At 39.8% G+C, this 23,699-nt stretch overlaps 3 protein-coding genes across 3 annotated transcripts; 1 reads left to right on the forward strand and 2 right to left on the reverse strand.

The window, feature by feature from the left end:
- Nucleotides 1-2,155: 2,155 nt before the first annotated feature.
- ublcp1 (ubiquitin-like domain containing CTD phosphatase 1) lies at nucleotides 2,156-7,980 on the forward strand. Its single transcript, XM_040149984.1, has 12 exons — nucleotides 2,156-2,214; nucleotides 2,558-2,694; nucleotides 3,015-3,294; nucleotides 3,703-3,794; nucleotides 4,212-4,297; nucleotides 4,405-4,520; nucleotides 4,708-4,806; nucleotides 5,135-5,172; nucleotides 5,458-5,556; nucleotides 5,799-5,915; nucleotides 6,027-6,154; nucleotides 6,410-7,980. Exons 3-12 carry the CDS (start codon nucleotides 3,141-3,143, stop codon nucleotides 6,435-6,437), a joined length of 957 nt encoding a protein of 318 aa, XP_040005918.1. The 5' UTR covers nucleotides 2,156-2,214; nucleotides 2,558-2,694; nucleotides 3,015-3,140; the 3' UTR covers nucleotides 6,438-7,980.
- Nucleotides 7,981-8,249: 269 nt separating this feature from the next.
- il12bb (interleukin 12B, b) lies at nucleotides 8,250-12,722 on the reverse strand. The gene is made up of 9 exons (XM_040150996.1): nucleotides 12,671-12,722; nucleotides 11,471-11,564; nucleotides 11,234-11,335; nucleotides 10,786-10,968; nucleotides 9,636-9,741; nucleotides 9,250-9,419; nucleotides 8,806-8,966; nucleotides 8,561-8,679; nucleotides 8,250-8,416 (listed from the first exon to the last, which is right to left on the reverse strand). The coding sequence occupies exons 2-9, from the start codon at nucleotides 11,562-11,564 to the stop codon at nucleotides 8,389-8,391; spliced, it is 963 nt and encodes a 320-aa protein (XP_040006930.1). The 5' UTR covers nucleotides 12,671-12,722; the 3' UTR covers nucleotides 8,250-8,388.
- A 2,263-nt stretch (nucleotides 12,723-14,985) lies between these two features.
- On the reverse strand, nucleotides 14,986-23,404 carry ubtd2 (ubiquitin domain containing 2). The gene is made up of 3 exons (XM_040151425.1): nucleotides 23,244-23,404; nucleotides 20,215-20,451; nucleotides 14,986-16,452 (listed from the first exon to the last, which is right to left on the reverse strand). The coding sequence occupies exons 1-3, from the start codon at nucleotides 23,311-23,313 to the stop codon at nucleotides 15,941-15,943; spliced, it is 819 nt and encodes a 272-aa protein (XP_040007359.1). The 5' UTR covers nucleotides 23,314-23,404; the 3' UTR covers nucleotides 14,986-15,940.
- Between the last annotated feature and the right edge of the window lie 295 nt (nucleotides 23,405-23,699).

The raw sequence follows: 23,699 nt of genomic DNA on the forward strand, positions 1-23,699 counted from the left end.
GTAAACATTCTCTATTACAAGCAAAAGTGCTGCATTCAAAATCTACTTGAACTAATGTACAGTTATAGTATATTATATTACTACTAATGTACAATGTATGTCCAGAACATAGGATAGCTATGGGTCTATCTTTAGTCTCTATTTTTTACTATTACTTATATTTATACTTTCTTTAGTCTATTTAGTTATTTATTTTTTTACTATTATTATTATTATTTACCCTTTAATTGCATTGTTTGTTACCTACCTAATCGTTTTTGTGATTTATATTAAGTGGCTGCTGCAACACTGCAATTTCCCTTTGGTATTAATAAAGTACTTTATCTATCTGTCTGTCTGTCTATCTATCTATCTATCTATCTATCTATCTGACAAAAGAAAATTGTCAGGAAAATGTATTTGAATTATAGATAGTAAAAGTACTTTTTCTGCAGTAAATTGCCCCTTTGACTGATCTAATATAACATGTTTTTAGATTGTTAACACTGATGCATCGGTGCATAAGTACTTTTGTAGTTGGTCAAAGTAGGGCTAGTTTTAAAAACTTTAATTACAGTTAGGTAGTAGCCCAGTGGTTTCCAGCCAAGGGGGTCCGACCCCTCAAGGTCACAGATAAACCTGAGGGGTCGTGAGGGGATTCATTGGACACAGAAGAAGAAGAAGAAGAAACAAATCCCTCCGCACAAATTTCTATGACATTTTCAGACTTTTCTCTAATCTTCGCTTTTTTGTAATATATTAGACAATTTTTCCTCTTTTGGGCTCAAACAATTATTTAAATGAAATAATCTGGAAGTTTGGGGGGGGTCTCTCTTTGGTGGAACTGCTAACAACACATAAACATCTAAAAATTGACAAGGGACTTCATAAGGGTCACAAGCTAAAAAGGTAGGAAACCACTGGGTGATCCTTTAAGCTTTATGCTTTTTTAATGTAAAATCCTATGTTCTAAAGTAACCAATAACTATAGCTGTCTGATAAATATAGTGGAGTAAAAAGTACAACATTTGCTCTTAAATGTAGTGGAGTAGAACTATGAAGTAGCATAAAATAGAAATACTAAAGAAGAGTACATGTATCTCAAAATTGTACTTAAGTACAATACTGGAGTAAGTTTACTTTTTTAATTTTCATTGCTTGTTGATGTACTTTTGCCTTTATGGAGATGTCCTTAGTTGTTAGATTAGTCGATAAGTAAGGGTGTAATTGTTTGTAAACTAGCTCTTCTAGATTTTTACGGAGAACTGGGGGGTTATTACAGGGTTAATGTGGTCAATGTCTTACCCCCCTGGATAAAAGTGCACAATATAGGACAGCACAAGGAATGGTTGGATCATTTGCTAATTTTTTCTCAGATTACCATCAAAATCCCCGAGGCCCAAGGACATGCCTGATACCAAGCAGATGTCATCATGGCCAGATTGAGACAGTTTTAATCATCCTATTAAGTTTTTTCAATACAGTTTTTATTGGTTTACATTGTGTTTTATTGTTTCTGCCTTTAAATGTTCACATGCAACCTTGAAGCTAAATTCCTTGTATGTGCTAATATACAGTACTTGGCCAATAAAAGTATTCTGATTCTGAACTTTGTTTTCCTTGCTGAAGTTCTGAGGTGTAAACTTGGGTAAAACTTTCAATTACAGTCATTTTATTGTAGGTTTAAATTGCTGGGGTCAATTTGACCTCAAAGATGACAGATGTTTGTTTATTTTAACATAATAACTGCGTTACTTTTTGACAAAAGAAAGTGAAAGTGAAATTAATAGTGCTAAGGGTCCCTGTCTTTTATTACGGGCTGGACTTCCAGGTAGGCATTGCCAATTCACATTGTTTAAAAAAATTGTTTATAAGACATCGTTTAATAAATACTTTTAATTTAAACATTACATAAAACATTTAAAAGAACTGGTGATTTTTTAAAAGACTTACTTATTTACCTTTTTATCGGCCATTTCTAAAATCTGTACTAATTGCAAACTTAATTTAAAAAAATTTATAAAGCCTTTAGGAGAATCAGTGGACATTTAAAATGTATTTCTTATGAATAAACAGATTTTTTTTTTTTTTTTTATTAATTCGTGTGCTACGTCACGGGGGAAAAACATCAACAAAACCAACTTCCACTGCTGAGGTCAAGTGATTTCCTGTCAATTTACACGGGTCCGCCATGCTGTCTGCAGCCATGGTCTTCCCCAGATTTGGAATTCAGTGGTGCTTCAATCTTGTTATAGTTCTTCTTTAGCAGTGTATAAAAAATTCAAATTATCTTTCCCGAATTAACTGACCGAATTGTAGGCTGCAGGATCCATGGGTTCCAGAGTGAATACACAAAAACTTGTCTCGATGTGTTACACACAAGTGATTAATCAGAGAAAATGTATAAAGCAACTAGTGTTGATTTCAGTGGCCTATAGCTTTTTTTCTCTTCTTTTTCTTGCTAAATAACGTTTAGGGATAAATTATTTGGAAACTGACATCAAACGATTTTATGTTAATCTATGGAGATATGGTCACCATGGTAACAAAGCTTTTGTTCCTACGTCACTACCGGCAGGATTCGGGACACCAGGAAGAACGGAGCGTGTGCTTCTCAATGAATGAAACTAAACGACAAACTTCGTTCATTCATTCAACTTTTCGACGAAACTTGACAGTGTCCGCCACGCATTACACGTTACCTTGATCGAGCAGGTAAGGATACCCAGAACACGTAGCTTCGTCAGCCAATGGTAGTTAGTAGGACAGGTTACCGCTCGTGTTTACATTGCTGCTAGTCGGTGCTAGCCAACTCATGCTAAAAATATCAACATCAGGGACTGTCAAAGTGTCTGCACCGATTAGGTGGCATTTGGCCGATGTGTCCGGAAATAGCCTGCCAAAACAACACATGCTTAACAACAGTGATGTCATGTTTTGTTCTCTGTGTTTCATTATTAGCTACTTTTTGTGTTTCCTGACACCTCTCCTGTTACTTTGCCTATCCCCCTCTCTTTGCATGTTTGTTAATGTAGCTGGAAATATTTGCTCGAAAGTGTGTGCACTTGTCTGTGCGTGTGCATACCCAACTCCAGCTGCGGCCGAGTGTGTGTGTGTGCGTGTGCGTGTGCGTGTATGTGCGTGAGGAGCCCGCGTGAGCCATGTCAGTGTCAGTGATCATAAAGTGGGGAGGTCAGGAGTACTCCATCAGTTCTCTGTCTGAGGAGGACACAGTGATGGACCTGAAACAGTCCATTAAGACCTTGACTGGGGTGCTGCCAGAAAGACAGAAACTACTGGGACTCAAGGTGAAAGGTGAGAGGGCATCAGTGATCACAAGTGCTTTACACCTGAGGGAGCTAATAATGCCACATGATATCCAAACCGGGTGGACAAGAAAGCAGGACTCTATTTCCCTTTGTACCTTTGCATAATTGTTAACTATATGTCAGAAACTTTTCTCCTGAAAGAAATAAGCTTCTGATCAAATAAGTCCATCCCTACATTTCCCCAGGCTTTGGCTATGTTAATCCACATTCATGGTCAGATGATGTTTTATATGTACAATCATGTCCATTTCTGAGTCTGCTTGAATGTCAGTTTTCTCCACCTGTCTGTAGTCTATAAATGGTTATATTTTTACTTAAGATAATGTGGGGTTTTTAGCTAAATGATCCCTGTCTTCTCCTTCCGTTCTGCTCTCTCTTTCATTCCTGCCCCCAGGTAAACCTGCAGAGGATGAGGTGAAGCTGGGCTCTCTGAAGCTGAAGCCTAACACCAAGATCATGATGATGGGTACCAGAGAGGAGAGCTTGGTAGGTGGCAGGATGACAGTGAAATTAACTGACTGCAGAGATATCTGACTGGAACTATAACTGAAGAGCTAGTTGCTCAGTTGACTGGTTATATGCCTGAGTGACTGGCTAATTTGCAGTTCTACCAAACATGATAGTTATTGAAAGAGTAACCCGATAAGCATGTTTTCTCATTGACTATTTAAGACATTGGGTCACTAACTAGCTTTAATCAAATGGTCAATAAGAGGTTGGTTAGGCAATGATCCTACTAGTTGTTGACTACAGTGTTGTCATTTATGTGATGCCTAACTAGCCATTCGGATGTTTACTCTCTGATACCTGAAGTCTTAATATTTGCTTATTTACTGGGTTGTGTTGCATTTCTCCTTGTTTGACTGGTAAACTTTAACTGTGTATGCATTTTGTTTTGTGAAGGAAGAGGTTTTAGCCCCTCCCCCGGAGAATGATGATGTAGTCAATGATTTTGACATCGAGGAGGAGGTCATTGAAGTGGAGAACAGGTTAGATATTTTTCATGTGTCTGTGGATGTACAGAGGCAAGATAAAAGAGAGGGTGTATGGGAATATATCCGTGTGCGTGAGAAACAATGTTGATCAATGTCTTTAGAGAGGAGAACCTGGCTAAAATTGCCCGCAGAGTGAAAGACTATAAGGTGGAGGAGCTGAATCCTCCCAGAGAAGGCAAGAGGCTTCTGGTACTGGATGTGGACTACACGCTGTTTGGTGAGTTACTGTGGCACAAACATTTGTCTCTTTAAGAATCTGACTGGGACACCACTGACTGTATGGCTCATTATATTATAGCATCCTAATACTAAGCGCTGTAGTTTCACTTAAACACTTATGGTTATGAGGTGCTTCTTTAAACCTGGACATTTGCCACTAATGTCTGCATCCTGTGTGTGTTTAGACCACAAGTCATGTGCAGAAACGGGTCAGGAGCTGATGAGACCATACCTTCACGAGTTTCTGACATCCGCCTACGAGGACTATGACATTGTCATCTGGTGTATGTCCCTTCTCTTTTATTCTCTTCTCTCCTCTTCTCTTCACTTCTCTTCTCTTCTCTTTATCTTAAGATGGACTAAATTAAACTAAATTGCATACATTGTAGTACATGAGTATGATAATGTAGTTGTTGAAATATTTATGGCTACATTTCTTTGAAAATGCAACATTTTCACACAGTTTTTTAAAAATTATTATTTTTTGGGCAGCGTACAGTGTCTTAACATACGTTGCTAAGTACATATCTTGTGGCCATTCGTTGTTCTAATTCCCTTCCCCAGTTTCTGCTTGTGGAATGTACATCTTACACATGTGCTTTCTCTCTTTAGCTGCTACAAGTATGAAGTGGATTGATGCCAAAATGAAAGTAAGTATTCCACTTGTTAATTTTTTGGTTGTCATGACCTGGTGTCACAGGATTGGCTCTGTTACCGCACTGTACCATTTTTTGCCAAAAGGTGGCAGTGTTAATCCATTCCACCTACAGTGTGTACATTTAGAGGGGAAAGGAAGATATATGTGTGTGTGTGTGTGTGTGTGTGTGTGTGTGTGTGTGTGTGTGTGTGTGTGTGTGTGTGTGTGTGTGTGTGTGTGTGTGTGTGCGTTTGCGTGCGTGCACGTATGTGTGTGTGTCTTTTTTGCGTGTTTGTAGGAGCTGGGAGTGACTGACAACCCCAACTACAAGATTACGTTCATGTTGGACAGCGCAGCCATGATCACGGTACACACCCCTAAGAGAGGGGTTGTAGAGGTTGGTACGCATGCAGCTGATCATAAATGAAATTAAAATATTTTTTTAACTGCTGCGCATTACTGATATAAACAAATGTTTATTAAGTTGTTTTCCTGTGTTGTTATTTTTTCACTCCGTGGTGAAGTGCTAGTGTTTACAGATTAGTTTGAGCACACTACCACACACTCAGACACAAGAATAACATGTTTCATCACGGAGTTTTTGGCTGAGTGTGTGTTTGATGGCATGCACATGTCCAGGTGAAGCCCTTGGGTGTGATATGGGGGAAATATGGAGAATTTTACAACAGGAAGAATACTATTATGTTTGACGACATTGGAAGAAACTTCCTCATGAACCCTCAGAATGGACTGAAGGTAGGTGGCCAACGTTAGCATTACCATTTTGACCCTCTCCTCTTCTTCCTCATCATTGTCAGTGTTATGTACATATTTTGCTGAAACTAATTTTGTGTGTTTGTATATTAGATCCGACCCTTCATGAAGGCCCATCTTAACAGGGAGAAGGACAGAGAGCTGTATAAACTAGCTCAATACCTCAAAGAAATCGCCAAGCTTGAGGACTTCACTGGACTCAACCATAAACACTGGGAGAGGTTGGCACACATATACTAAACAGTAATAAGGACAATTGTGTGGTAGTAGTGACATAACACATGCTTGTAGCAGCTGTTAAAACTGCTATATATAACAAAATAATAATATAAAAATATATATGCAAACATAATACCTTAAAATGCCTACATACTGTACATACAAGAACATGCACACTGTCTCAAATCAATATAAATTCACCTAAATATGTCTGAGATATATACTGAACATGTGTGTGCATGTGTGTGTGTGTGTAGGTACCTATCCAAGAGGCAGCACCACTGAGAAAGGACTACATCCCTGCCACCGCCCCTGCATCCAGTTCTCATACACATAGACTTGACTATTAGAAGGTCTTCATTTCAAACCTTACCACAAATCCAACACTAATCCTGCAGCTACCAACACTCAAAAGCTCAGGACTGAGATGGGCTTCCCAATTATATGTTTGCATGTTATCTGTCTCTCCAAGATCTTGATCATTTTTCTTCCAAATATTGTTTGCATTTACTACACTAACATTGGCAGTTACTGCATGGTAACCATAGAGTATACTTGTGTGGGTTAAAGAACTACACATAGGTTTTAGGCCACACGCCACAAGCCACGACGACCCACAAAGTCCTGCATCAGTCAGGTGTTTAAAATACATCTTGAAGTCCACGGTTAAAAAGTACCTGCAAATATTTGATATCTTTTAAAGAGTGGCATGGTTTGCTGTGACTGTCTAGGAAGCTGAGGTGTTACCCCTTGTGTATGCTGAAGTGACGAAGATTCTGCATTGAAATGCCAATAAGCCAGGAAGAACTGAATGAAAAATTCAACAGGAAGAAATCCATATACCCACAGTATAGGCAATACCAAATATGATTTTCACTGCAACAGATCTGGTAAGTCCATTTTTTGCAAATTGCAGTGGAGAATTAAAGTGGAAAATTTGAATGGGACATTGTGAGAGGAATAGTCCAAAACTTTGATAAATCCAAGTCCTTGAGCATCAAATTGATGCCTTTAACCTACACAATTTGACGTGTGCTAATACGCAATAATCCTTAAAGCTGTCGTGAGATTAAAAGATGTTGAGATCAAGACTGGTTGTAGCTAAAATTTCATCAAAACAACTGTGCATCTGTCGTTTGGTGTCACTTGTATAGAGTGGTCACCTGACACAAGCCTTTCGGTTGGATGTTGTACGTGAACATCATGTACACATAGATGGTCAAGTTTCCATGGATAGGTTTGTTTGCATGTTTGCCCAGAATTGTTTTTGTGGTGTGCACATTTAATTGTTAAGTTCCGGCTAAGATGCATTGCTGGACGTACACACTCATAACATGCAAAGAATGAGTTCTTTTTTTATTTTTAATGCAGAATTTATTAGCGTATTTTGTTTAGAGCTTTTCTTGATAACATTTGTTAAATCCAAATGTTACTGAACAATGTGAGGATGACGGCTGATGATGGGAAATAAACTAACAGCACAAAACATGTTACATTTAGTTTTTTTTTTTGTTTGTTTTTTTTGTTTGTTTTTTGCAAGTTCTGAAATTCATGTGTCTGTACTTATTGTCAACATTAATTGTAAGTTATGGATGAAGAAGGGGAAGTGTCAGGCGAAGGGAAACAAAATAAGTTCCCGTGTGAACAATTGGCACTGGAAGCTCTTGGAAACATTAGGGATGTGATTTTTCACATTTTGTCTGGTTTACAGCTCTGGTTGGACATTCAACTCCTTTGCATTTCCTGACATCTGCCTTTTTGTTTTCCTCATCACATCCCTAACATCCTGGCTGTAAATATGACAATAAACCTTTTTTTTGTACCTAAATTGCCTGTAGTGTTAATTGTTCCATAAGTCATTTGAAATGAGTTACCACAGAATATTGATATGTTTTGCTATATTGAAACATTTAATTACAGTTAATTACCGCTGTATTTGAAATAATTATGAGATGTATAAAATGCCAAAAAGTGCAGTAAATGATCATGTTCATCAGTATTAGAAGAGTTAAAATGGGCATAAAGGAATCATATTACAAATTATTGTTAACAATATACTTTAATTCCATAGGGACACCTAGTATAAATGATCAATAAATACTGTACAGGTATACAGTCACTCTCAAAGCACAGCAATTGTTGTGTCATTTGCTTTAAAAAATGTGTGAAAACAAAAAAATGTTTTCTTCCATCCTTATTTTCTTCTTTTTTTTATGGCTGCAGTCCAGTGAAAAAACTAGCAGTCCACATGTTGTTTGTTTACTCTGGAGACGGGACAGGTTGGAATGAAACAATGAGGATGAGATGAGTATTACTTGGATAAATTAGAAATTCTCACACAAATTGCCTCTTTGTAACAAACCCAGTCAAAACATTTTAACATTGAACAAGTAATATACAGTACTTACATGCATTGGCTCCAGTGGCTCCATGGCCCGCGGGTGTGCTTGTCCTGGGCTCGCACACAGAAAACATACCTCTTGGTTTTGACAGGGATTTTAAACTTAGTTTCCTCAGTGATGCTTTGCTGCAAAAGAGAGGAGGTCACATATCAAAGACAAAGAGACGAGATTAAACTGGAAATCAGCAAATGAATTCTTATAGTAGCTAAGAATAACTTGAATCTGGTCTACATCATGCGTGTATTGATTACCATTATGTGCTCTTCGCTGTTACAGGAATGTCCCTTGTTGATCACTTTGACCTGGAACTGGAGGCCAAAGTATGTGCAGGGGGTCTGCCAGGAGTCAGGATAGTTCCAGCTGAACACATTCCCATCACTCATTCTCAGGTTCCAGAGTTTTGCTGGCCTCACTAAATAGGGTGAGATGGGAGAGGAATGAGGGGGGGAAGTGGAGGGAAACAGAACAATGAGGAGTTGACTGGCTTGCAAACATGGGGAAGACAAGACAAAAGGAATTTAGCGTGGATGGATAAAAATCTTGCCACATAATCCAAGTGTCCGTAAGTACTCGCATAACAGATGGGTCAAAATGTAGCTGCAGCATATTTCAAAAGTAGACAAAAAAAAAAAACAATGACACGTATTGCCCAACTCTTTTTGACAAAGACATTAAAGTACTGTTCAATGATTTACCAATCTCTCTCAGGTAGAACACCTTTGTGTAGGCCTCTAGGCGAGAGTAGCTGTGTATGTAAACGGTGAGGGAGATTCGGTGTTGCTCCTCTATGTAAGGGCAGTTGACATCCTGACAGTGAACCCCTGATCCATCAGCATCCAGCTCACATGGTATATTCTCCAAATGCCTGGATTAAAGACAAATTGGTTGGTACAATACTATCTAGAACAGGATATAGTATAATCCTTGCCTTACAATGAAATGTCACTGTATATTTTCAGCATGGGGGCTCCATTGGGAATTAGATGCAGAATACCCTGGCAGTTTTTAGATGATGCTGCTGATCTACTCCTGATCAAAATGAGGCAGATGAGTGTGAGAAATTGTTTTTTTTTTTCCTCACCGTTCTGCCTTTACCAGGAGCACGGCAGCATTAGATCTGGATTGTGTTCTTGTCCAGGTGCAGTGGAATGCACCTTGATAGTTAGGTGCGGAACAGTGGATGCGACCTTGAGGAACAGAAACGTTGTTAGAACTCCGAGTCCCTCCCCCTCTCTGTGTTTAATGTTCTTGTTAACAATTTATGTCCCTCTTTGGTGTTTCAGAGCACTTTCTTTTGAATATCCCATCATTTAAACATTAATACATCATTGCGAGGACCTCAATATAATTTGCTGTGAACAAGCCTGACAACTGAGGAGAACATTGCTGGTTTCATAATAGCCTCTTCACTGTATATAAGTTTTTGTTTCTTCAAATTAAAACAAAAAACATTGGCTTAAGGCACAAAACCAGAGAGAAGATTATGTTTTTTAGTATAAAGAATGCCAACGCTTTCAGAGCTTTCACAAGTTGTTGCAATTTGTGAAAGGTGGCAAAAGGCCCATGGGAAAAAAAAGGTTTGATTTCTTCAGCAGAAGAGAAAAGGCTTTGACCTAAGAAACAAAATCCTTTTTGAGACCAGAAGCAACAGGTTGGAGTCTTTTTTGGTAACCACTAGTACCAACAATATGATAGTGGGTGTAACATAAAGCCTGCCCAGTGTGTGAACCTTGGTACGTTTTGTTTATGCTAAAGCAAATATCAAAGTATCATCATAAATTTAAGTAGAACACTTTGCTGTCAAACTTTCTTTGTTATCTCTCCAGTTTGAATGTTCTTTTTTCCCTTCCCTTTAATGCCTTTCTTGTAATCATGATGTTGTCTCGTTTCCTCTTTCTATTCACTTCTCTTCCCACCATCACTCGACCTCTGGTCTTCCTTTTATCCAATTTCTCTTTACATGTGCCCAACTGTTCATCTTATCTTTTGAGTGTTGTGTGCTTTTTGGCCACAGCCCACTACCTCTGTCTATTTTTTTCCCATCTTATCTCCCTCTCCCACCATCTTTCTAATCTCGGGCATTCGGTGACAGCTATCCTATGTTTCCTCCAGTGAAATACCTTGCCAGGTCCAGTAACACAACATCTTTAGTTTTCTCTGTCTTTTCTCTCAGTGTATACCCTCTATGTAATTTCCCTCCTCCCTCACTCCTTCCAACTTTCTTATCTTACCTTCTTCAGGGGATTTTTCTTCCAGGATGATAGACCTGTTGTCTGGGTCTAGTTGGACCAGGATCAAAGTGTGGTTGAGGTATTCTCCGTCAGGACCAAGGTGACAAGTGTAGTTTCCTCCATTCATCTCTTCCACCAGAACCTTGACCTGGTTCCCCTGCAAAGCAGGGTTAACCTCCATGCCTGAGACAAGGACACGGGTCAATAAAGCAACAATGTCAGTTATTCAAAATATTCTAAGAACACAGAGAAAATTTGCCATCTGACTGAGGAAACATTTTTAAATAAAATGTTTCTTGGTTTATTTGAAAGATATATTAGTATCATTTTTGTTTTATTTTAAAGATGTATTAGCATCGTATCATACATAGCATACTGGCACAGGTACTATTAGAAGTGCTAGTGGGAGTAGAAGTAGTATCTGTAGTAGTGGTAAAAGTTGCATTACCATTTTTCTTCCAAAACACAATCTGGTTTTGATACGCTTCTCCGCAGGTCAGAGGAACATACACCCTGCTGTCCAGAGCGGAAGGCACCCTCAGGACCAGAACTAATTAAGTCATAGACAGAAAACACAAACCTATACACACAGTTGGGCTTGAATCAACCTTTACTAGATGTGAGGTGAGTAGAGAAAAATGGCAAGGAAGCAGAATATTTGGCAGAGAAAGGAGGAGTTACCAACCATTATCCATTAGAGTCTCTATGTTTTCTTGTTGGCTATCAGAGTAGGCACAGCACAGTGCCGCATACAGGACCATGAGGAGCAAAGAACTCATCTGGAAGAAAGGACTACAAGTTAGTTTAGTACAAGGACTGGGACAAAACTTGTATTATTAATTATACGATAACTAGGCCTTCATTTGGGGCTTGCGCATAGAAAGAGGAAGGTATATTTGCTTAAACCTTGACTGTTCTGCTGATTTTAATGATTTTGATGAGGCTCTCCAATAAAAAATATAATTCTTCATTAACAGAACAAAAAAAAAAAGAAAGAAAAATCCCTGGAACTGGGGACACAAATTTTCCCCCTGCAGGTTCAAATTGTCTTTTGTTAATCATCTACAACAAGGATATTTTTCATGTCTAAAAAGTTTACAGTCTAAAGATACAAGTCTTAATTTGACAAGTAACTAGAAACTAACATCATTTGGTAAATGTAGTGGGATAGAAAGAACAATATTATTCTCTGAAATGTAATGGAGTGAAAGTATAAAGTCTCCCAACAATTTATGTACATATATAAAGCAGTGGTTCCCAACTTTTTTGGCCGATGACCCCTTTAAGTGACCCCTTGTTACGTTTGTATATTTCTAAACATTGTGTCTATGTCTAAAGATCGTTTTCTTTCTTATATTTGAAGGTTTATAGGATGCTGAACAAAAATTAGCCAGTAATTTAAAAAAAAAAAAAAGCACAACTTTGTGTGGCAGAAACATTTATATGCTTTCCTCTCCTCTTAAGCGTCTCGTGACCCCTTAGGTCCCCTTCTGGGGGTCCAAATCCCCAGCCTCAGAGCCAGTTAAGTAAACCATATTAGTACCTCTTAACTGTATTTATGTTATTTCAGTACTTGATAAAAAGTGGTTCAGGTGATGCCTAATATTGAATGAGAAAACAATCTCCTAATTCAGTTGCGTTTAAGTTACTTTTTGTAGATGTCACATGAACGATTAAAAACATTTTTTTCTTCATACCAACATTTTGTCAGTTTCTTTCAGTGAAAGTCTAACTTAATAAGAGTCTGAGGCTAGTGTTAGAAACAGGTATTACCCTCATGACACTAGAATAAATATACACTGAATACATTTCTGTAGAAAAAGCAAACAAAAAAAACAGGAGATACAGTATAACTTAAAATGAGAGTGAGCATAGTAGATCTTACCTTGACAACTAGACTTGATCCAAAATTGGCAAAAGTGAAATGGCTGGGCTGATTTAGTGTTCAGCTTGTCTGCTTGAACTCAGCATGCTGTGGCTGTATTTATGTGCGGCAGTTGAAAAACCCCAACACGAAGTGGAACTGCCTTGTGTCTGTTTATGGCTGTGTGTGTGTGTGTGTGTGTGTGTGAATTATTACCTGACAGCAAAAGGGCTGATGAGATAAGATCATGATCTAGTCCCCAAGGTGGAAACACCAAAGGGCAGTTTGAATTAATAATGAAGCTGAGGAACAGATCAACATTATTTCTTCATCCATGACAGTTTTCCATCTGACTCTCATTCAACTTTTTTCAGCTTGATTTACTCAGTCAGGGGGAAGATGACAAATGTAGAGGACAAAAGTACAATTCAGATTTTACTATATTCCACTGTGAGATAATGTGTGTGACTGCGGCTACAACGCATGGGAAGTCAGGACAACATAAGAGACCGTAACCACTGGGAAAGGGAACTGGAAAGGTCTTCGCAGATGAAACTATGATAGTGTGGTGGTGTATCACTGGAAATGCAACAGGTACCCTGGAAAATAGTCATAAGAGTTCTTCTTTTCAGGAAGAAGAACAAGAAAGCAAAAGTGTCAATGATGACACCTCCAGGGAAGTGGAAAAGAGAATAGAGTCGCTGGGATGAAGTAAAAGAGAGAGAGAAAAAATCTGTTTTATAAAAATCACAGAGGGCTCCTCCTATTAGTTTTGTGGACACAATGTTCTTTGTCCTTGTAGGCTAACCATGTGTAAATAATACATTTGGGAAGTTACCTGTATAGTAATATGATTTATGGAGGAGTTTCGATTCTTTATTCTGTTCTCATATAAACACTAACATGTAACTATCCAGTTTAGGCCTATCCATCATGATAGCTAGTAGGCAATTTCCTCTAAGTAGACCTCTAACTTAATTATAGGGGTTTCTTTTGATTCAACATTGCTATGTGCTAATGGAAAAAGGTATAGATGACTATTGCTCATGGGTGGTGTGCTTTGTGCTTTCAAACGTACTCACCTTTTTTATTAAATCATATTTGCACTAGTATGTTGCTCAAAAAGGAAGTGGTATGTCATAGCTTCTGTGCACCAAACGCTTGTCCCAAACCCGAAACTTTACAAAGAGGAAACCTGAACACCTCCCTTACCACACCTCTAACATTCACAGGATGCTGTCATACTGAAAAGTAACACATTTTCTCGTTTTGGGATGATGTGAATGTCTCAAAATAGGGGAAATTAAATTTTGAGACTGCAACTGCAAGCAGATGCCATATTCAGATTGCAGGGCAATTAAGACGACGGGGGATTTAATGCCTCACTGCCCTTATACCGTATCCACTTCCCCTCTACCTGTTACTAATGTACAGCAGGATCTGTCACATTTATTACCATCCAAGTGGGGTCATTAACTCTCCTTCCTCTACATTAATAATAATGTAATAATGTAATGTAAAGTTAGCTCACTTTACACACATTTACATAAGTGATGGATAGAAAGCTTTTGAGCAGGCAGACAGGCTGAAGATCCTTCCTCATTCCATCACTGGCTGAATGACGTCTGTTCTTTTGTTGTCAAGCTGGGAATGTCAGTTGGCAGCACTTCTTTCAGACACAATGGTTTCAGTGGCTTCCTCTCTCTAGAAGGCCTCTTTGCATCATAGTGTTTTTTCCAGAAATGTTCCATGTTCTGTCTGGCTGGAATGAGTACATTTAAAAGAAGGAAGCTGAAATACAGAAAGGTGGAAACCAAAGGAAAAGGGGAAGCTGTTCTACTATGCAGTATTTTTAGAGCTCGGGCTCCAAATCAGATAAGCCGGTACTAATGACCAATATTAGCTTATCATGGATATATCGCTATTAGCCAATATACCAAAGCTGGAAGTTTAAAGTTTGACATTTTGGGACATATGTTTATTCACTTTCGTGCAAAGAGTGAGAGGAGAAGACTGATCACACTCGTGTCAAGTGTTGGGCAGTACCGCATTACTTAGTAATATGTAATAGTAATGTGATTATTTTTCAGGAAAGAGTAGTGTAAGGGATTACAATTTGAATTTCTGTAATTACGTTACAGGTACTTTGACATTTGGGGGTCTGCTTTTTCACTGTCTTACTGGGAGTTTAATAAGTTTGGTCACTGTCTTAAAGAAACGGCATAGTTTTAGCCTTTTTAACAATGAACATTAGTCATCATGCCATGAGGCGGTGAACAGCTCCATTTCAAAACATGAAAATATTCAAAGCAAACAAGCAGACAGAGATCGAGGAATAGAAACAATTATCAATTTTAATTAAAAACCATTCTATTTTTAATCAAAATATGTAACTGTGTTTCTGATGTCCATCCTTTTGCCACATGAATAAGTGTGGTTGTGTCTTGATCATACATGGACATCCACGCACGTACACACACTTATTCACATCCACTCACACACATAGGCTGACTACATAAGGTTTATTACATGATTACTCTGATTGTTCTGTAAGCAGAGTGAAATAAAGTATATAATCCAGCGGCAGCTTGGTAAAACATCCAGTCAAGCCCCCCGTCTGCAACCTCATGTCAAGACGGAGAACATATCTGTTTGCTAACTAGAAATACTAATAGAATACCTTTCTTTACAACTGTTAGCATACTCACTTAATCCCCAGGTGATTACTTTTTGTTTTTTTTGTTTTTTTGAAATTTGATTCACATATAATTAAGAGTAACTGCCTGAATAACTGTCATGATTGTTAAATTATCTTTATTAATTTCTTTCTGAACTGTACGAGTTAAAAATGTCTAATGAAAACGGATGTTTAACCCTGTAGCCTCAAACAGTTTTGCCAGAGAGCATAACTTGAATGGAAACTGAAATGCAGAAACATTCGCACATCAGTGTTGCTAAGAAAACCCTTTAAGCCATCTTACAAAGTTCTCTTTTTGTTGTTTGGTTTCCATAGGAACAGTTAAAAAGACTTCAAAAAGGTCAATATTTCAATGTGTAAAACCAAAACGAAGAGTCTTTTCTCGATTCAAGAGTCCTTTTGCTCCAGCAGACAACCAACCTCTGCCCAAACACAGCCCTTTTCAGCAAAAACAACTGACTCAGGAGAGGAGAGGAGAGGAGAGTGCAAACCAAAAGAGAAAAGTCATTCTTTCTTTTTCTCCTTTGTTATCCTCCTTTTATACTGCCAGCCCACCGGTTTACCAACCTCTAGGCTGCCAGGTTGGGGGGGTGTTAATTCTCCACTGGTGTGGGCTCTTGGGGCAGTGCAGCCACTCCTTCCACTGCCACTGGCCCAGAGGCCTCTGGTATATGTCCTGCTGCGGTTACTGGCTCTGGTGGTGGCGGCTGGCTGAGGATGACCTGCACTACATAGTCCCTGGAGATGTTGAGTTGGTCCAAGCGCAGTCTGTCTGTCAGTGGGCGACCTGAGAAAAACCAACGCTGGGTTGTGGCAGGCACGCCCTCCTGACTTTGTAGACGCCGCTTCATCATGCCCACTGTGTCTGTGGAGCGGACCGCCAGCCGGAGGTCACGACCTGTGGAGAGCCGCAGCCGAAGCTGGCACTCCCCTCCTGAGCTGGGGTCACCAGTGCTGCCGGTGGATGGGTCTGCAGCACCGGAGTCTGGATCTGAACCTTCAGGCTCATCAGAGCGCTCTTCAATCATGTTGACGGGAGGAGAGAGGCAGTAGACTGGCAGCTGGTATCGATTCCCCAGTTCATCGTAACATTCAGTCAGAGCTCCTGGAAGAAAGGATAAAAAGTGTCAACACTTTTTCATAGCTTATATTAACCCACATACCAATATAAACAAAGCTGTGTGCATGCATAGTTATGTTGTGTACACAAGATAAATGTTTAACTGGGATGTTCCAATAAAAAGCCATTAACAACAAAAGAAAATATTTCTCTTAATTTTTAATTTTCAAGTAAGTGTTCTGCATAAGTCATGTTTTTGGGTAAAAAAAATTAAGAAATGTTCCTTGCTACGCCTGAGCTTAATAAATTCTTGGCACTTTAAATGTGTTCTTTTGTATATTTTTATTACTGAACTCATAAACTGAAAGTCAAAAGCTCACATCATTTTTTTGATCTCAAATAGCCTAAAACCAGTTCACATTTCCTTGTAGTATGATGGAATGGAGAAATGAGAGTTGGACTCATAAGAAAACAAAGACTGTGAGGGAAGACCATCAGGAGAGAAGGGAATGTCATGTGTCCGCTGGAGTAGTAAATAAAGGGCATAATGTCACTGCTGACCAATTGTGATTCACACATTCAGAGTAAAGAGTTTGTGGAGAGAGAGGGAAATAGGATGTAGTGAAGAGGTCAAATTATTCCGCAAGCAGAAACTTAATACTGTGGTATTTGCAGGGGGGGACCCCAGCGGTCCTCAAGGGGGTTTTCAACAGGTCCCCCTGTATAATAGTATGTCTCTACTTTTCATAACTGATAACACCAAGCAATTTTATTGTAGTAAAGGGTGTTTTTATTGCAGGGATATCTTGCCTTAGTTTTTTACCCTTAAGAGTAATTCAACAAGACCAGGTCAAAACCTAGTTTGAGGCTGGACAGTCCTTTATCTTTTTGCTTCTCTCCTACTCTCTCTGTGCTCAGATATACAGTATTTAAATACAGCCGAATTCCCAATAAGGTGTTCTCATTTACAGGTTGCTCTGCTTCTGTTGTCAGACAACGGAACAAGTATGAATAAGTGACTGAAATGCGGCCCATTAAGACTAAATATTAACCAGCAGTTTCCAGGCTGCTGCTCAGTACTTCTAAAATCTTGATTTTATAACCGTGACATCATCCGACAAAATCACCATAAACACAAGTTAAAGACAACGGCTGTGCTGTGACTTCGGCTATCTTTACTTGTAAAATGATCACTCAGAGAGAAAGTTAGAAGCTCATTCATGTCTGTGTCAGCTGCCTTGCGTTCAAATGAATGAGACGCACAGAGAGGTGCGACTGTGGAGGGAAAGCCTGACCTCACACTCACACTCACGGGGCAAAACTGGCGACTCTCTTCCACAGAAAATAGCTAAGGTTTGTTCAAAAGCTCGCTAGATTTGTCGCAAGGTGCTTTTGTGACGAAAACTTGCTGAAGGCGTCTGAAAAGTCGCTAAGATGGCAAAACTGCCTGTAAACGCACTCTTGATGATGCATTAGAAACTGTTTGCACCAGTACATTTTGAAAGCGCAACAACCAATTGGAAAGACACCAACAGTTGGCTGACTGACCAGTGGTGTAAATTCATCACTCACTCAGTCAGTCCCAGACATTCACGTTTATAGGGCAGGCATAGCTGTTGCCGGGGTGACCAGGGTGAAAAAGTCTAATTCTCCACAGTTCTTTTCGTAAACAATGCTTTAAAAATAAATAAATAAATAAATAAATAAAAAAAGGTCACAGCAGTGCTTAAGTTGTTTTATGACTTGTTTTATGTTTTATGACACACAGCACTTGAGAGAGACAGCGAGTTTTGAGGTATGTGAGACTGAGATGAGTCGGCAGAAGCCCACAATGTTGCTCATGATGACGGCTGCTGTGGTCAGGGCAAGAACATTGAGGCCACGCTACGCCTTGGGACAAAGTCTACCAGAGTGAATGTGAGTGCAAGAGAGTAAGAGGCTGACAGAGAGAGCTTCACTTACTTTGTTTCTAAAGCTGAACTGTGTAGTAATGTGGACAACAACAGCACTCACTACAATCCGCTTGGTGTGAACTACGTTAATTATTTCAACCCCATAACAACGTACTTCATTCCACATTGTGAAAATCTTTTAACAATGTGAGATAACAGCTGATCAAAACAAGAAAATATTTGTTTACATGAAAAATGATTTCTTGCTGCAATGCGGTTTTGCATGGCCACCCAAATGTAGCTTGAGTTACTTACACAATGGTATAATGCATACAGTGAGTCGAGTCTGCTTCACAGAGACACTTTTGATGATCTCAGATCAGGTTAGTGTCCAATCAAATTATTTACAGCGAAAAATGAGCCCACCTATTGATGCATCTACTGTAGAGAGGGAAAGCGAAAAGGGGGCAACGGAAAATCAAAAATAAGATCTGGACCCGACCCTTACCTTAACTCTAGTCCTAAATGCAAAATGTGAAGCATAATATTGTGAATATTGTGTGAAAATGTTAAAAAGTTATTTGACTGCTTTTTGTACTGGAGTGCCGGATGACTGCAATGGTGACATCAGGTCTGGGGAATCTACAGCTGCAACTCAGCAGGGTCTGATCTGACCTGATCAAACTACTGAGAGGAATGGAGCACCACAAGACACTGACTACATTAACATGCACAAGAAACTTGTTTGTTGGTATCTGATACTCCACAAACTAATTCAGGTGACGCTGTTTTGCATCTTTGAATCCTTCAGATTAAGTGTCTTTCTTCGCCCACTAAAAGAATAATTCTGTCCTCCCCTGTTTTCCTGCAGGGGAGTTCACCTAACAAAAATGTATGAAAAAGTGCAGGTTACCAGCTAGTCCCTCAGAAATAAATTGCCTCTGATAAATATGAAATAAATTATAATCCCAATAAAAGGTACTGCTTACCACCATGTTATTTACTGACTTCAAATATACTGTACCCACAATGGTGTGCCAGTTTGGTATGGGATAACAGGTACAGCATCCTTGCATGGACATGAACAAGTTTTATATCAGAGCAAGCCTGTCACTTCAGCTCATTTTATCATAATGAGAATTAGTATTCATTCAGTTTGTGATGTATACATAAAAAACACTTCTGGACTCTTACATGAAAGTCTGGAGAGACAGGGGAAATCGAGAGTGCCACCACCTTAACAAAACATGACAACGTTTAAAACACAAAAAAGGGGACCTGTCCTGTTCTTAGTTGAGGTAATATGAGTCTGAGGTGATATGAATAAGGAATTTAGAGAATGACACACAACCACAAATAGAAAGTCTGCTCAAGTGGCTGATAATTACTGTGTAGAGTTGTTGGGCTTCCTGTATCCGAGCCATTTCGAATTTCAATGATTTGTACTATGTGAATGCTCTTGAGTGTGGTTTTGAAAATTCCTATATGTAGTATACTTATGTGAGTGATTACTTCATTAAATCCTACTTTCTGAGGAACAAGGACACACCCCTTTTCATTAATTATTTAATTGATTCCTTCTTCAGTATATGCCTCCTAATGGCTTAAGTCTAAACTCTAAAATTTGGTCATTGAGATACACTTAAAGGTTCTTTAAATCCTTTTAACTGCAGGGTGAATACCGTAGATAACACCCTGCACCAACTAGCCCAAAAAAAACAAGCTCTGCAACCCTTTAAAGAAATTCTCCCCAGCTGAGCTCCTGAGTTTATTTTCTCTAGAGATCAGAGAGTTTGGTAATCATCAACTGCAATGTCCTCCACAAAGTCCACCCAACTGGTATTTCATGGAGAGTAAAGTAAACTAGTAAAACAAACAAATCTGCTGTGTATACCACTGTGGATATGCGTGTTACCATGCGGCAGCGTAATGCTGGCCCCGTCGAGGATGGCCTGAGCCAGCAGGTGGTCATTGCTCTCAAAGGCGCTGGCCGCAGCCCGCAGCGCATCCCAGATCTCCTTCCGGCCCTCGAATGCTGGCGCCGTATCCCAGAACTCATCTCTCTTGCTGCGCAGCTGGCCTTCAGTCATCGGGTAGTCACTTTTCCATTTAGGCCGCTCTCTTTTCAGGGGCTGGTTACGCCCTAGAGCCACTGGGATGGAGGAAAGGAGAGATGGAGCAAAAAGAAAAAGAGAGAGGAAGACAGTAGTGTCGGAGGGTAGATGAAGAAAACAAAACCAGAAGGGAAAGACAGAAAGAGACACACAGAGAACGAAAGTGAGGGCGGGGTAAAAGGAAGGAAGTGAGGAGAGAAATAAAATTATTAAGAGGGAGGATAACCACAATAAGAAAATAACAAAAACAGAAACAAATGGAAATGTAGGGAAGGGAAAGTAGACAGACGTGGAATGGAGGATGGCAGTCATAAAGAGAAAGGAGGTGGGGGAATACACAGAGGACAAAAATGACAAGTAGGAATGGGGAGTAAAGGAGAAAGACGGAATAAGAAGAGTTAGGATTTATCATCAGTCTCAAGATTTCTCAAGTACACAACTAAGATCAGATGTCTGATTAAACATCAGCCTACACATCACACACAAACACACACAGAGCAGAACTGAACCAAGAAGTGCTTTGTTACTAAACCCAGTTAAAAAGGTTAGGTTTATAGAATCCAATATCTACAGCAGAATGGCTGATGAACAACACCATCTGGATGACCACCAACAGGGACAACAGGTACAGGAAAGTGTGTACAAGTGTTGTGTTTACAGTGTGTGTGTGTGCTGCACAGAGACACAGGAGAGCAGGGAGGACGATGACAGATCAAGGTGTTGAGTTACACCTGCTGCTGGTACACATGTACTCTGATGATCACATGGCACAGTCTTAAAACACCAACCTTCAACTGACTGTAGTAAATAAAACCTCTAACAGACGGTTTTCTGTCTCTTAGAATTTTTCCCTATTCGGTTGTGTAAAGCGTCATAATTCATCTGTTTACAAGAGTTTACATGTTAAAAATAGTATTATCTTTTAGAAATGTCTCATAAAGCCACCAGATTATGACACATAATTTAGGGACAGTGGGTAAATGAGGTCCTTGGTTGACAAAATAAAAACAGGATTAGACTTTAGTGGCACCTAATGGGAAAATTCAGATGTTGCAGGGCAGCAGTAAACTCAAATAAATAACATATATAAAACATAAATTAATGGATTTTATGTGGTTTTGTAAAACATCAGCAGCAGCTCTAATTGACTCAAATGAAAACAGATTATATACATTTAAATATTTCTGAAAAATTGTAACATTTACAAACTGCACACAGTTTAGTGATCTTGTGATATTGTGATCTGCACGCAATACCTGCCGGAATTCCTGTGTATTGGCTTGTATGCATTAGCTCACTTTCCAGCTCCTGTGTCTGCCCATAATCTGATTTACCTCTAAACATCAGCCTAATTGGCTGTCTTTCAGTAGTTCCTAGAGATCCTTAGGGATAAATGTGGGGTAGTATGTGAAACAATTTTCTACAAAAATAGCATGCTTGAACTAGGTAAACCTGGTTATGACACACTTTGGTGAAAGCAGACAAATTTACATGTGTTCAGGTCTAATTGTATGGTCTCCGTCAGCAGCAAGAAAGGTGTCAAGTACCAGCTGCTAAGTTACATCTGTTTTAACACTGCATTGCCTCTAGTTAAGACACATTTCACAGATAAACAGATCTCTGAAACCTGTCTGTGTGACATCTAGACCGGTAGGAAGTGTGGGCGATAGTGGACCAAGTCGTCCAAACAGATTTAGAGGCAAAGAAGAAGACATTAAGGAAACTAGCCCATATCTCAACCTCTTTAAGTGATCAGTCCCCTGTCCCCAGCCCCCATCCCAGCTCTATCTCCCAATCTGGGATTAAAAATCACTCGCTGGCTAGTATCTGAATCTTTTGCGAGACCAGACAAACCAGGAAACCACAAAGTTGTCTACAGCGTGATAAAAATCTCTATAAGAAAAAGGGGCCTTGCGGTTAAGGTGCAAATTATTTTAACGCAATCCCCAGTTCAATTCTAACTTTTTAAAAAAAATCATATTTTAATCCACAAAACCATACTAAAAGTGCCCCTGCTCGAGTTATTATGCCCCACACTATTAGTCATTGCATGCAATGCTGCTTATTGTTCATTAAATACAATAAACCTGCAGTCTTCTGGTATCTTTCTACTCTTTTCTGCTCACAGTCGATGGACAGCATGGTTCCTACTGCTCTCAGGCCTATTAAAAAAAACATAACCGCGGTCTAAATTACAGTGTTGAAAACACACTAGAGCTGCAGCACCCTTTAAATTTTGACCCCCCCCCCTTTTCTCCCTAATACTTCACAGCACTAAACATGCCCCAACATCTCTCTTTTACAAAGCAAGTCAATGGAAACAAAAGCCTCACAACAGTAACAAGTGCAGCTTGTATTTACCCAACAATAACTTATAAGCAGTCACAGAGTCAAGACCTAATTCAATCATACAGAGTGCTTTTCCTCGCGTGCCACTGCCGTCTGTGACCCATATTTGTTATGCAGAAAAGCTAGCAAGCTAACCAGGCTACGTTTTAGCCGGCTAGCTTAGTCAAAACCAAAGAACAAAGGGAGGGAGGCGGCGTCGCACAGTAAATATTTCCCGGTTTGTGAAGTGGCGTGCAGACGAGGCGTCATTTGTCGCTCCAAGGCCCGCTGTGTGGACGGAGATAACCGGGGAGGGAGGGGGTGTCTGTCTCCGGCTGTGTCTGGCTCGGATATAAGGGAAGGGAAGGGAAGGGAAGGAGACCTCCAGCCAGGACACCATGCAGAAAAGCCTAGAGGAAGCCCCCCTCCCAAAAAAAAAAAAAAAAAAAAAAAAAGCCAAGCTGGTTGGCACGAAAAGACGTCGATAAGCCCTGCAAGTTACCTCCAGTGCCGTCCGAGTTCTCGTTTAAGCTGCCCGAAGAGTCGTGGTGGCTCCCGACACAGCCACCCATGGATGTTTCGGCAGAGCAGCCGTGCTAGGTAGCTCACCCCCCGGCCCACAGCTAGAGCTACATCCACTAGCCCCTCTCTCTCGTTTTTCTCTCTTCCCCCCTCCCCTTCCCTTCTCCCCTTCCCTCCCTTTCTCCTCGTTTCCTCCCGTCCTCCTCTAGCTTCGTCCTTCCTCCCTCCCTCCCTTCTTCCTCTTAGGCGCAGTAGGCATCATCTCCTTCATCTGTGGGGAAGGCGGAGAGAGACGGGCAGAGAGGCTCACAAGGTGACCGAGACAGGAATGAAGGAGAGAAAAAGAGAACAAAGGAAAAGTGCACAGTAAAAGAAAAAAAAAAAGGATGCCATCTTCTTTGGGGCAGCACGCGTTTGCTTTAGAGTTTAGATGATA

This window comes from Xiphias gladius, chromosome 17 (genome assembly GCF_016859285.1).
Source record: "Xiphias gladius isolate SHS-SW01 ecotype Sanya breed wild chromosome 17, ASM1685928v1, whole genome shotgun sequence".
Classification (NCBI taxonomy): domain Eukaryota; kingdom Metazoa; phylum Chordata; class Actinopteri; order Istiophoriformes; family Xiphiidae; genus Xiphias; species Xiphias gladius.

Bases quoted from the DNA above. Each gene is read 5' to 3' on its own strand.
- ublcp1 (XM_040149984.1), top strand. From the start codon at position 3,141: ATGTCAGTGTCAGTGATCATAAAGTGGGGAGGTCAGGAGTACTCCATC. The intron at 4,807-5,134 runs GTATGTCCCTTC...TTCTCTCTTTAG, and splicing joins CTATGACATTGTCATCTGGT to CTGCTACAAGTATGAAGTGG. The intron at 5,557-5,798 runs GTTGGTACGCAT...GCACATGTCCAG, and splicing joins CTAAGAGAGGGGTTGTAGAG to GTGAAGCCCTTGGGTGTGAT.
- il12bb (XM_040150996.1), bottom strand. From the start codon at position 11,564: ATGAGTTCTTTGCTCCTCATGGTCCTGTATGCGGCACTGTGCTGTGCC. The intron at 9,420-9,635 runs GTGAGGAAAAAA...TCTTTAATCCAG, and splicing joins CTCCTGGTAAAGGCAGAACG to GCATTTGGAGAATATACCAT. The intron at 8,967-9,249 runs GTAAATCATTGA...CACCCTATTTAG, and splicing joins GTTCTACCTGAGAGAGATTG to TGAGGCCAGCAAAACTCTGG.
- ubtd2 (XM_040151425.1), bottom strand. From the start codon at position 23,313: ATGGGTGGCTGTGTCGGGAGCCACCACGACTCTTCGGGCAGCTTAAAC. The intron at 20,452-23,243 runs GTAACTTGCAGG...CCTCCATCCCAG, and splicing joins GAACTCGGACGGCACTGGAG to TGGCTCTAGGGCGTAACCAG. The intron at 16,453-20,214 runs GTAACACGCATA...CCTTTCTTCCAG, and splicing joins CAGCATTACGCTGCCGCATG to GAGCTCTGACTGAATGTTAC.